This window comes from Convolutriloba macropyga, chromosome 12 (assembly GCF_964194025.1).
Source record: "Convolutriloba macropyga chromosome 12, txConMacr16.3, whole genome shotgun sequence".
NCBI classification, from domain to species: domain Eukaryota; kingdom Metazoa; phylum Xenacoelomorpha; order Acoela; family Convolutidae; genus Convolutriloba; species Convolutriloba macropyga.
The window spans coordinates 34100448-34113440 of NC_134479.1; the positions used below are offsets into that span (position 1 = coordinate 34100448).

At 34.8% G+C, this 12993-nt stretch overlaps 1 protein-coding gene across 5 annotated transcripts in view; it reads left to right on the forward strand.

Annotated features, from left to right (window-relative positions):
- The window catches only part of LOC142350280 (uncharacterized), a 123079-nt gene extending 116659 nt beyond the window's left edge, over nt 1–6420 (forward strand). For all 5 annotated transcript variants that reach the window (XM_075402062.1, XM_075402064.1, XM_075402066.1 and 2 more), the window contains exons 9-10: nt 2096–2288; nt 4648–6420. In XM_075402062.1, coding sequence (XP_075258177.1) covers nt 2096–2288; nt 4648–6056 — 1602 coding nt within the window. In that variant the 3' untranslated portion in view covers nt 6057–6420. The remainder of the gene's footprint in view (nt 1–2095; nt 2289–4647) is intronic.
- Nucleotides 6421–12993: the final 6573 nt, after the last annotated feature.

The window sequence follows — 12993 nt, forward strand, 5'->3', positions numbered from 1 at the left end:
AATATCATAAGAAAGTGATCAACTTGGGTTCACACCTACAAGTCAAACAAAATCAACCATCAATCAAAATTCAAATTAAACAGCTGAAAATAAAATTAATTGCTCTCAAATTGATTTGACATATTTGATATCTCTGAAACACAATACATCGACTGTTTTACAATCCATGTCAATTAACACAAACAATAAACAAGTTCGCTATTACAAATATTAAAAACAAATTCATCACCAAAACACTTGTTTACAATTACGTTGAAGATGTTTACGGCTCTTGACACCGGGTCAATAAACTGTTTATGATAATTGTTATGTCATTAAGGCAAATATTTTCCACAATTTGCTATTTTTCAGCATTTTCGTTATTTTTGACATTAAATTTAATTTAACCAAACTGCTTGTTGTTGATTTCAAGTGCTTGAAAGCAAATTTTTGTTTTACTTGTTCATATAGAACAACGCGTCCACTAATTAGGGCAAAAAATGTATTTATAACATATCTCAGTTTTTTGACATATTTCTTTTCAGTTTTCAATATTTCCACCCCCGTAAATTATTTTTCTTATCAAATGTCTCATATTGTATAGGATACTCAACTTTTAATTCGATTTGTGATCAGTGACGTATTTTGAATTAGGGCAGACAACCCTAATAGTCATAGCTTCAACACTCCCCCTCCCCTTCCACCCCAGCACTGCAGGTATTAGCACTTGTAAATATTAAAATTGATCGTAAATAATTCTATATCTACCCTGCCCTATTTTTCCCTAATGCGCTGACTAATCTGCGGAAAAATTACTCGCAAGTATTGTGCCCGAATTGTATGAAATGTTATTGAGAAATCTTTTGTTCATCATGTTGTTCAAGCCGGATAGAAACCCAATATCCTTGAAATTGACTTCCCAATTTTATTCCAATTTTCCCCAATTTTCCCTCGCAAATTGGGGAAATTGGTGCCTCGATTAAGGTAAAATTTAAAATTAAAAGCAAAAAAACTCATTTCACTAAATTTTGAAAAGCACTGAAATGTTGTTACATTTGACCTCCAAATTTTGTAAGTGGAACCAGCCCTCAGGGTTTTGAAATTAGTACCTGAAAATTAATTTTGGGGGTTCAATATTATTATCAGCAAAGTTTGCAATCGCAACAAAATTAATGGACGCCGTTTAATTTTCTGTTTGTTCACAATTGAAATAAGTCGACCTATTTTTGATTGCGTATATTTTATCAGTATCTAAATAGGTCAAAAATAGGTTAAATGATTTTGTGATTTCAATACATTTTGGAATGATTCAATGAAAAAATTGTGCCGTAACGACTTCAACATTAAAATGGGATATGTATTGATTGTAATTTCTTTGATTGTATAGTAAACGCTCCCATGAAAAGCAACTTATAGCAAAAAAAAACAAAACAAAACGAAATTGTTCACGCGGATCAAAACGTGATCGAATTCTTTGAACTAGAGAAAATGATTTGTTCAACAACTTTTGAACTGAATAAAAATTGTCATTATAGGTTTGTCATTGTAAGATAATTACACTTTCTAATTGCCATCAAAAAAGCCCTTCGGGGAGCATCAATAGCTTTCTTGTGATCAACTTCTGATCAAACATCCTTCATTTTTGTTCGATTAGGCTTTGAAAAACAGTTCTGAAGAACTATTTGTTGAGTATCATGTCGATAAAAATTCATGTGCAAAAATTTAGGCTTTGGTTACACTATCATGAAGCTTCTCTCCATTTTAGTGTAGTTAAATGAACATTTTTAATAAGAACATCATTTACAACTAAAGACAATAAAACCATTATTTTTTTAACTTTTCCTCAAGTTAAAATTTTTAATCTTCAGGAAAAGTTAAACAAAAAATTATTGGTTTATTTAAGGTTTATTTTTTACATACTATTGTCGATTAGGTTGTCAATAAATTAAAATATTTTGCGATTTTCCGAAATTATCTCAAAAATTATATACAAGAAAAACATATTTCCAAAAACATAGACCATATAATCTGCTGCAGTTGCAACAGTGTCATATTTTTATACCAAAAACTGGGCTTTTATTTGACATTAAATGACAATATTTTAAATATGTTTCAGATAATCTTCTCTGGGGAGTACACACAGTGCGGTAACCCTGGGCAGAACTGGCACGTGAACCACTTCTGCTGTTCAGAGTGTGAGGTGACCCTGACTGGGGGCAAGTATGTCATGCAGGGCTCCCACCCCTACTGCCCATCCTGCTATGACTCACTCTTCGCATACACTTGCGCTCTCTGCCAGGAAGTCATTGGTGAGTATTCCCAATTTCAATAACCACCAGCTATACTCTTAAAGTCTATTCTGCACTTTTGGCCTGCAAGGTTGTTCATAATTTTAACGGCTGCAACTGAGAGTGATCGTTTGCAGTTTAGCAACTATTTTGGTCTTGTTTGCCTATTTTTATGCAAAATTATTGTGCGATAGATCTGAATCATTTTTCATGTTTTTATTCTGTACGCTTTCTTGAATTTGGAATCAACTTAGTTGTTTTTTTCTTAAAGAAAAGAAGATGATGAGCAAAGCAATTGGGCGCACTGATTGACGGAGCTTTAAGACTACACAGAGCAAAATAATATCATTCCACACTAGCCGCACTCTATTTAAATAGGATTCTATGCAACTAGAAATCTATTCAGCGAGTATGGAGACCTAATTCCCAGCTTGTTCTGAATATGCCAATCGATTTGGGATATTTATCTGCGAGATGGTGCAAAGTCTTGAAGAATTTTTTTTTGAAAATCTTGCAAGATCACCATTCATAGTGCAAATATGCTATTTATCTGAACACAGTCATAAGCAGAATTTTATGTAGGTATACACTTTTCTGCGCAGTTACTTTATGACTCGTGCAGTTCAAAAATATATAATTTTTAAGCCCACGTGTCGCATTCATTGACCTATACACAATGAATGCATAATCCAAATCCTTATCGATTTGATCTATTTTTGTTCCCACTCAAAGTCATAAATCAGTGTGAACGAATTTTGAGGCTCATTTTCTATGACAATCTTTCAAATAAATCCCAATATAATCTGTCTCCGATAAGAAAAATTTTGCATCAGTTAACCGATTAACAGAAAGATTGAATTTTAGCCTAATTTAACCAAAAAAACAATCTCAAATTGATTCGTTTTTCTTAATAAATTAAAAAAAAAACTTGAAGCAAAATTTATTTTTTAAGGCAACCGAAATTCTATTTAATAAAAATTTGGGCTTTTCAGAGATCTTATATAGAAAAGGCTAATTTTTATCGGTTACGTGAACCGAAAAACGTCACTAGGAATTAGGAAATCTGATATGGCAGACCCGTTGTAAGCCAAGTTCATTAACAACCCCTGCCTTCGTCATTTCTCTGCTCGGTCATAAAAGCACAATAAACTCCGAGGCAGGGACAATAAATACCTTGGGCGGAAAATTGGGGTCGGGAAGGCGGTGCGGGGAATGGGGGGAAGGGGGGATAGCAAGCAATTTAGTGCTATCTGATATATTTTAGGGAAAGCAAATATTTGTGAAATGATAATGGTTATGAAATAATGCCGCCTACGCGCCAAATGGAACATAAGGCTTGCTTGAATCAACAAAAGCTGTCTGATAATGACAATATAGTCTCTCAAAATGAGACAAATTTCCTATATCGTAGTATGACGACGAATAACCATCAATTTTAAATTCTTCAAAATTTTGCAATAGTTCACAAAAAAACTGTAAGTGCAAGTTGGAAGGTTTAAAATTGTTTTTTGAAAAATATTTTTAAAAAAATTTTTTTCACGTTTTATATGAGGAAGCATCTATTTAAAAATCGCAAAATCTATGGATCATAATTGAACAAAAAATGTCAAAATGCACTGAATTTCTTACTCGCATTTTTGAAGGATTTTAGTAAATAGTCGTATTACTATGTTCGACTCAAGTTCCCTTCTGAAAACATTTTTAGCTCGAATTTAACCCCCCTCCCCTCCCCCGGCCCCGCTAGACTTTTAAAGTCTTCTGATAAGTCGAGGTCCGGACCTCGACAGACTTTACCATGTAAAAGTTCATTATGTTAAAAGCAGAACGGGTTTGGGGAATATTCAAACTAATTTTAGGTCATAAAATCGATGAATGCGCCCTGAGTTATTTGAAAGGTATACAACTCGCTTCCTTTAAGACTTCAAAATGGACAGTTCTAATCGAAAGATGATAACTTATTTCTCCCCTCTCTCTTTTCCTTTTGTACCACACAGGAAATAGCGGAGATGGTATTATAAATGTCCGATCAAATTTCCCCCCTGGGATCACTGATCAAAATTTGTAGATTACTTAGCCGAATGCTTTGATAACATTAAAAAAATGAACTTTTAATTCTAAACGTTTCTGAGAGATTAACATGTCAAATTTTGAAAGACTGTTAATTTTACATACTTGCAGAAATTATAATTTGAATAATTATTCGGGTTTTCTCTTAAGTCCCCGCCCCCTATACCCCGAAAAACGGATAGAATTAAAAGGAGGCTTTCCGCAGGTTACTAAATTGCACTGAAAACTAATTCATCGTATGAAGTATTACAATTTCGGTTAAGCGAATCCATATTCTATTTACCTTCTAGTTATTTGGTTGTTTATTTTTCAGGCGCGGAGGATACCCAAGTAACGTACCAAGACCAACACTGGCACGCTAACAAAGAGGGTTGCTTTAACTGCCACAATTGCGGGAAAAACTTAGTCGGGCTACCTTTCATTCCCAAAACTGGCATTATTTTCTGCTCCCAATCTTGCAAAAAAGGCGAAACTGTCAACTCTTCACCGCCACTTGCCGATCAGAGAAAGAACCCCTCACCCGTTTCGTTCCGAAACTTGAAGTCAAACTTCCCCCCGCTGGTTCCCCCGATTGTGAAACCCACTTTTACAGGGTTATCGAACCCGGGCTCCAACCACAGCAGCAATCACAGCTCGCCCAGTTCCTCCAACAAAAATAAAACCCGGTCATCAACGAATTCCAGGAATCTTGGTACCTCAACGCCCCCCAAATCTTTATCCCAGAGCGTGACTGACTCAGTAAAACTTTCGATGCATTTAAACAGTGACGGCAGTGCACTAATAAAAGACGAAGATTACGATAGCGCACTTTCATCGTGTCATAGCAGTACCTTAGACTCGCCCCAAAACGGAACCCTGGTTTCACTGGACCGACCTCCGCCTTTACCCCCAAAACCTAGTTTTATGAGAGGAGGGGTTCATCTAGAACGTATTCAGGAGCAACATTACGTTGACAAATTTTCGGAAAATTTAGAGAGCGTTATGGAATTACCGAATGATTTAGACGATGAGGAGGCAAATGTTTATTTTGAGCAAGCGGTGTCAATAACTCCCGAAACTGATCACGTTTATGCCGAACCCAAACGACAACAAAATTCAGCCCAGCCCCCTCGTTCAATGCCCGACTTGTCAAAATCGGGTCGAACGAAATCAATTTTAAAAGACGAACCAGCTTCAAAACCGAGCACAACAGAAACCACAGAAACGCTCAGTAACAGTGCCAAAAATGTTAGTTTTAACCCCGAAATTGCCGAGAGGGCTCGAAGCAACAGTTTAACCCGCTCTGACGATTCGAGAGCCGATATAAATTCAGGCGCTTTTAGCGATTCTGAAGATTTTAATTTTTCAAAAATGAGAGGTGCGAAAGAGTTGAAACACAGAAAAGATCTTCTAAAAGCAGTCGCTCGAAGTTTTACAAAAGACGAGCTTGAAGAGTATCTAGGTCATCGAGCAGCGAGGAATCGGTTACGCGGTCGCCGAGTTGACGACGGTTTTCGACAACGAATCGACTGCTATGATTCGGATAGTTCATCAAGTTCAAGCGATGACGAAACTGAAGATTATTATTGGGCGCCAACTTCTCATTCGGGCACACATCAGTCAAGACGAGGTCAAAATATTTATTACAATCACACGCCTACCCGCTCAGCTATATATGGAAACGGTCAACAACGCAAAAAACGATCTGGAGCTTCGAAGAAAAACAGCTGCAAAATTAGCTAGCTAAAGATTTCACGCCTATTTTAAACAGAAAGTGTGAACACGTTTCTCACTCAGACATTCTAGAACTTTCTAGAAACTCAGACGTCGTTTAATAAAACTGTACAATTAGAATAAAAATGCATATTTGCATAACTGAAACTATGAATTCCGAACTTGTATTGAATTTTTGTTTTCCTATTGAATAGTTTCTGGCAATTAAAGCAATTGAGTTTATTAAATTACATTACTTCTTGAACGCTTATAATAAAAATGCGTGTTTAGCAACTTGGATTAACTATATGCGTTTACTCTTAGAAAGCTTTAACAAATATTTTTATATTAAGATTTTGATCTATTTGCAATGAGATTATTTTTCAACCTTCAATTGTCTTTAATTGTAGAGCCATTTCAGGTTAAAACCATCTTAGTGACTAAATCAAAGCAAGAAATGTGTAACGTAGACGGCTTGGCGTCAAGTTTCTCAAAAGTGTTCAAACGCTCTGAAACTAAGCTTAGAGTAGAAGAAATTACTAAAATTACCTAGCACTTTTAAAATAAAATCCATCATTTATCTATAGTAAATATTTTCGCAGCGATTTGTTCTCAAATGTGCGAGGAAAACAAGCTGCACCTAAGTAAAAAGCTAAAAGAATAATGTCCTTGAAGAAAGGAATAATGAAATGCCTTTATGCCCGTATGTCTTGTTGCACCTGATTAGTATCAAATTTCGAACTCTAAAAACCTAAATAACTTCCTAAGGTTGGTCAAAAAGTTGTTTTTATTTTTACAACCATACATAAATGTCGATTTGAAACTATCTATTAGTCTCTTTTGGGTTTCGGTTTTGAAAAATATGTTACATACAGAAATACGAAGGACATTATCGAATTTTTTTGAAAAACTATTGAAACATTTAGAATAATTTTGATTGCTCGATAAAGATACGGGTCTTGGCGGTAGTTTTAATGGAATTTTTCGCTTAGTACTTATTTCATCCGACCGATTTGGCTTAACGCCTAAACAAACGGTATAGACAGCTAAAGGCCGAGAGCATTTAGTCAATGTGAAGATCTGCTGGAGATTTATTATAATCTCTAAATGTACAGTTTGACGAACCAATAAAGAGAAGGAAAATTACGGAAAGTTTAAATCAGTTAAAAACTTGCAGAATACATACATTTCTCTTTTATAACTTTTTTTGCTGGCTAAAGATTGTCTGAAAGATAGTGTTTGAGCAGTGAAGCAATCGACGTAACAAAATTTAAGAATCGTTTTGAAGAAAAGAAGAGAAAAATTGCATTCTCACAATTTTACAGTTTCCGATAATCAAATTCAAGTCCAGAGGAGTTATCACAATTCTTTATTCATCGGAAATCAATGCAAGATAATTATCCTTGGATGCGCGATAATTATCCTCGCATAAATTTCTTTGTGATTTTTGATGTTTTTTACCCTTAATTCTGTTTCATTCTCATTTTCAGTAATATTCACCTGTCATTGGTTACATTTGTTCCAAGTTCATTAAAAAGTTGTGACCAACCTTGGCGGAGTGATTCTCCTCCAATCCACAAGGATATCTCTTCTCAACAATTGCATGACAATTTTGTATGTGAGCAGAAGTCTAATTTTGGCCGCAATTGCGGCATTTTTTGTGCCTCTCTTGTTGTTAAAATAGTTTTCTCCACTGATATTCAGGTTTCGTACGCTTTGGATCTGTGCTGTATTATCTCCTCAAAATGGCTCTTGTTGTATCACATTTACGCTCTGCGAAATGTTGGCTGTAATGATTTGCTGATTTATCTGACCCATTTCCAATTTTATTGGAATACTCAAGACTTTCGGGCCCCACGGTATCGCAAAAGTTCGGGCTGTACACCAGTATTGAACATATTTGTGATGAAAACATCTCTAATTATTTCGATTTCACAGTGGGTTTTGAAATTACAGTTTTTTGCCAATTCTTTTAGAATTTTATAGAACTGTTTTATTGCTTTGCTCTTTTTTCTGCTTTCTTGAAAGTATAATAATCCTTCGATGGTGGTGTTTTGGATGAACAAAAAAAAGAGTACTCAAGCTTGTCTTGATCAATTTGTCTCCCAGTGAGATTTCATTTGACTATTTCTAGTTTGTATATCTCGTTCACATTGTTCTGCATGGTCGTCGATTGGTTCCTCATAAATGAGCACCTTTGGTAGATTTACTTGTTTGGGTTTCTTTCCGAGTAGGATGTTATGTGCAACGTGTTTGCGCGCTAGACGACCAAATGGAGTTGGATCTTCTACTTCTCCCATCTGATTGGGGGCTCTGAGATTTGGTCTTTTCCAGAAAGATTCGATAGAGAGCGGCATTTTTCGCGATGACTCTCTATGTGCTGATTTCGTTATGTCCTTACCAGCAAAACAGTTGCTCTGAATGCTGAATTTGCTTGGTGAACTCCGTTCTTATGATTTGAATTAAGTTGTTTAACGTCGCAGTGCGAATTCACGTGTTATATTGTTTTTGAATTTGGTTCTGTTTTAACTCAAGTTTTATCTTGATTTGGCGGACAGGAATCAGGTGACAAAACTTTACTGTAAACTGTTTGGTAAACTTGGGTTTAGCTAAGATTTGCCTCTCTGATTTGAAAAGATTTTATGATTATTGAATTTTGAATTAAAATTGAACAGAAAAAAAATTAGGTTAAAAGGAATGAAAAGGAATTTTCACGATGAAGATGAACAAAAGTATAAACAAATAAACCATTAGATGAGTAAATTGAGGTGCACATTTTGCAGCAGACAATCACTCAATTAAACTGAGTGAAAAGATTCATGAAAACACCAAACATGGGCAACTAAAGGAAACACAATTGAGAGAAGTTAACATTCAAATTTGGTCCAAAATTCAACTTAAAATGGAGGCCAATTTATTCAGTTTGGAAATTGGTTTAACCTGAGTATCACAAATTATATTGCATTTCATCTCTTAAATTACTACGAAATTAAAAGAACGCCAGTGCTCAAAGCTCAAAATAAATCTGTCTTGCCTAACATATGCGAAGCAAACTAACAAAAATTATATCATAACATCCTATGAAAAAAGGAAACGTCTACCCAGTTTTTCAAACCATTTGAGAAGCTTCTTAGAAGCCAGTGAAGATTACTTAAACTGATACGATATAATCCGTTGACCTGTTTAGAAGAAAGGTTATCAAGAAACCACCCACGCATAACCATCGAAGCATAACTAGTAAAACAAAGAATATCGATGAAAAACCTCCCAGAAAGTCTACGATGTAGCAACGAATCATACGGAAGCTTCATAACTAAAGTGCGTCAGATTCAATACTGTATCGCTTTCGGGCTATCAGAAAAGATACGAGCTGACCACTTTCAAATTAATTAATACCACTAACGCATTATGACTCAGTTTTCTGTTTCGCTGAATTGAAAATATACTCGAAACATGAAAAGTGGCTGCGTGATCATGTCTGAGGCGGAAAAAACTTTCTCTTTAAAATCGATCCATGAACTCCTGGTTGAAACTCGTTGTTATAAATCCTCGCACACATAGGTGAATTGACGCATTATAATGCTCTTGAAATTATATATAAACGTGTATGATTAAATAATGCATATTCTTCTATTTCAATGATTATCAAACATCGCAAGAGTTTGGCAAATTAATCAGCAACATCTTAAAAGATTCACACTGAGCTTTTACTAAATTCAAGCTAAATTGTCAGCATTTTTACAATGTTTAGCCAAAAATCACCGACCAAACAGCGTCATTTATTGATCTTTTCAGAAAGGTTAAAACCCAAACCTGAGAAATTTAATACTTCTGAAGCTATATTGGATTAGATCTTATCCCCCAAAACACATTATAAAAATTTGGTGAAAAATTTTGTGTCAAATGTTTAGAAAGTAGACAATATTTAATCCAATTCAAACCACAATTTAGCCCTCCAAAAACCCTATTTAATCAGATATTCAGCAATATCTCGTTTTAACGATAATAGTCTTCCATTTTGGTGGAATCAACAAAAAACGTTAGACCGAAATTGCAATTTTTTGACGAGAAAGATCGAGATTTTAGTTAATTTTGCCACCAAAAACGAAAAAATTGAGCAAATTTTATACAAAAAATTAACAAAGTAGTGCAAAACTAACATGAGGTTTCGGCATTTCAGCAGAAGATCAACAAGGAATTTTGGAAAAAAGATATAGGAACAAAAAGTTTTTGTATTTTTAATACACTAAAAAACATGTGAAAAAATTTATAGCATTTAACAAAAACACTTTTTTTCACATAAATTCCACAAATATTAAATTTAGTCGTTTTTCGTGAAAATCAGTCAATATTTTAAAAAAGAGCACAACTGAACGGAGATAGTTTTGTTTCACTTAAATAGCCAAAATAGAAAGTACTTAGCAATTAGTGATTTTAATTACGTTATGGGGAATCCAAAAGTACCATCATCACTGTAAAACTGAGCACTTGGGAAACCAATCAATACTATGCCGTCAAAAAAAAACCAGTAATCATTTGTGGTTATTTCTTCAGCGCAGGTAGCGTTGAAAACTGCGTAATTGTAGTACAATCTCTCAATGATCACAACTTACCAAATTAGTAACATATCATTTAAATCCAATATCTCTTTTAACAATGTTCTCTATTTATAGATTTATAAAAAAAAACTCATAATACAACTTATTACATAGTTGTTTGAAATAGTTTTTAGATCCATTCATAGAAAACTTAAACCACTTTTTTGACATAAGACAGTGATAGGAGCAGTGATAAAATTGTAACCTAGCCAGATATAACGCTAAAAAATTTTTTGTTCCTTCCTAAGCCCGAAAATTTTCAACTCCATAAATTGAAAAGAAGCAGTTTTCGGTTGGTACTAAAAATTCAACCGAAACAGCCAACCAAAAGAACTCACGACTTCCGACAAAGAGTTTTTTGGTTCAATTACACTGGAGTTCAAAACAGAAAGCTCTGATACAATAAAGCTCATGTTCAATTGCAAAAAGCCCGAGAACACGCCGTTACAAGATTCGAAGAACCAGAGGATAAAAAAAGAAAACACAGAGAATTCAAGACCAGGTCGACTCTTCTATTGATTCTTCTATCGCTTAACAAAATCATTAGAAAAACAATGGAAAAGTCCGGTACTTAATTGGACACACAATCAAATATAGAAATTTTTGTAAAAGTCTTTAATCCGATGTAACCTGAGAAGCAAAACCATTGATAGAGTCCCCAGCCATGGCGTGACAAAATTTTCAAAATTCCATAGCAAATTAAGATTTAGGCTACTCATTGAGTAGAAATTTCAAAAGCAACTTCTGAACGACAAAAAACAATAATTTAAGGAACAAAATAACATTACTCTACTAACGATCAAAAAAGAAAAGCTTCCGTCAGCAGAAGTATTCGAACTGATAATAACAGCTAATATTTAGGGGATAATCAACCTAAAAATAAATTCAAACAAGGAATTTCAAGTTTTGTAAGCGTTCAGGACACACATAAGCTTATTCTTTCATGTACAAGAACTTCGTCGACAAAAGTCTTAATTCGACATTGATTGTTATTGCAATTAATTTTACTTTGCTATAATAGTTGTTGTGTGATGTAAATTCTAAGTTTATCAAAACAGTGTCTGCACGATAGCCGTCTGCTACTACGAAATTTTTTTCTGTGGTGGTCAAACGCTTATGTTGAACAGGCGTCCTCAAACTTACAAGCATATCAACTATTTCACTTGAAAATGTTCCCTTTTCATTGATCTTTTTCTCAGATCATTTTTCGTTCTCGCAATTGTTCAGTTTCCAATGATCAAATTCAAGTCCACAGGAGCTATAACAACTTTATGTTCATCGGAAATCAATGCAAGATAATTATCCTCGGATAAACTCTTGCTCGAGGCATAAATTTCTTTGTAACATTTGATATTTTTAACCGTTTTTTCTGTTTAATTCTCAGTTTCCATAATATTCATTTGCCTATTGTTTACATTTGTTCCAAGTTCATTAAAAATTTTGCGACATAGCTTGGCGGAGTGATTCTCCAATCCACAATGATTGCTTTTCTCACCAATTGCATGAAAGTTTTGCATGTGAGTAGAAGTCTAATTTTGGCGACAATTACGGCATTTGTTGTCGCCACTGTTGTTGTTGAAGTTTTTGTTTTTTCTACTGATATTCAGGTTTCGTCCGCATTGGTTCTGTGCTATATTCGCTCCGCGAAATTGCACTTGATGTATCGCATTTTCTCTCTGCGAATTGTTGGCTGCAATGAGTGTTTCGATGACCGTTAAAGGAGTGCTCGAGCTTGTCTTGATCAACTTTTGGCAATTTGTTTTCCAGTGAGATTTCACTTGACTATTTCTAGTTTGGTTTTCTCGTTCTTATTGTTTTTTAGGAACGTCGATTGGTTCCTCAAAACTGAGCAATTTTGGTAGATTTACTCGTTTGGGTTTCTCTCCGAGTAGGCTGTTAAGTGCAACATGTTTGCGCGCTAGAATGGCCAATTTGAGTTGGACCCTCCACTTCTCCCAACTGATTGGGGGCTCTGAGGTTTGGTCTTTCCCAGAAAGGTTTGATAGAGGTGGGCGTTTTTTGTGATGAATCTTTATTTGCTGACTGCGTCATGTACCTACCAGCAAGGCAGCTGCTTTGAATGCTGAAATCGATTGACGAACTCCGATCTTATGGTTTAATTTAAGTTGATTAACTTTGCAGTGCAAATTCACGTGTTAGATTGTTTCTAAATTTAATTCCGTTTTAACACAAATTTTATCTTTTTTAGATTTGGCGGATCCGAATTAATTGACAATACTTTAATGTCAACTGTTTGGTGAGTTATTGCCAGTTGCTTACCTTGGGTTTAGCTAGCTTTGCCCCGCTGGCTTCAAGAGATTTTCTGATTACTGAATATTGAATTAAAACAGAAAAAATGGTTTAATTGG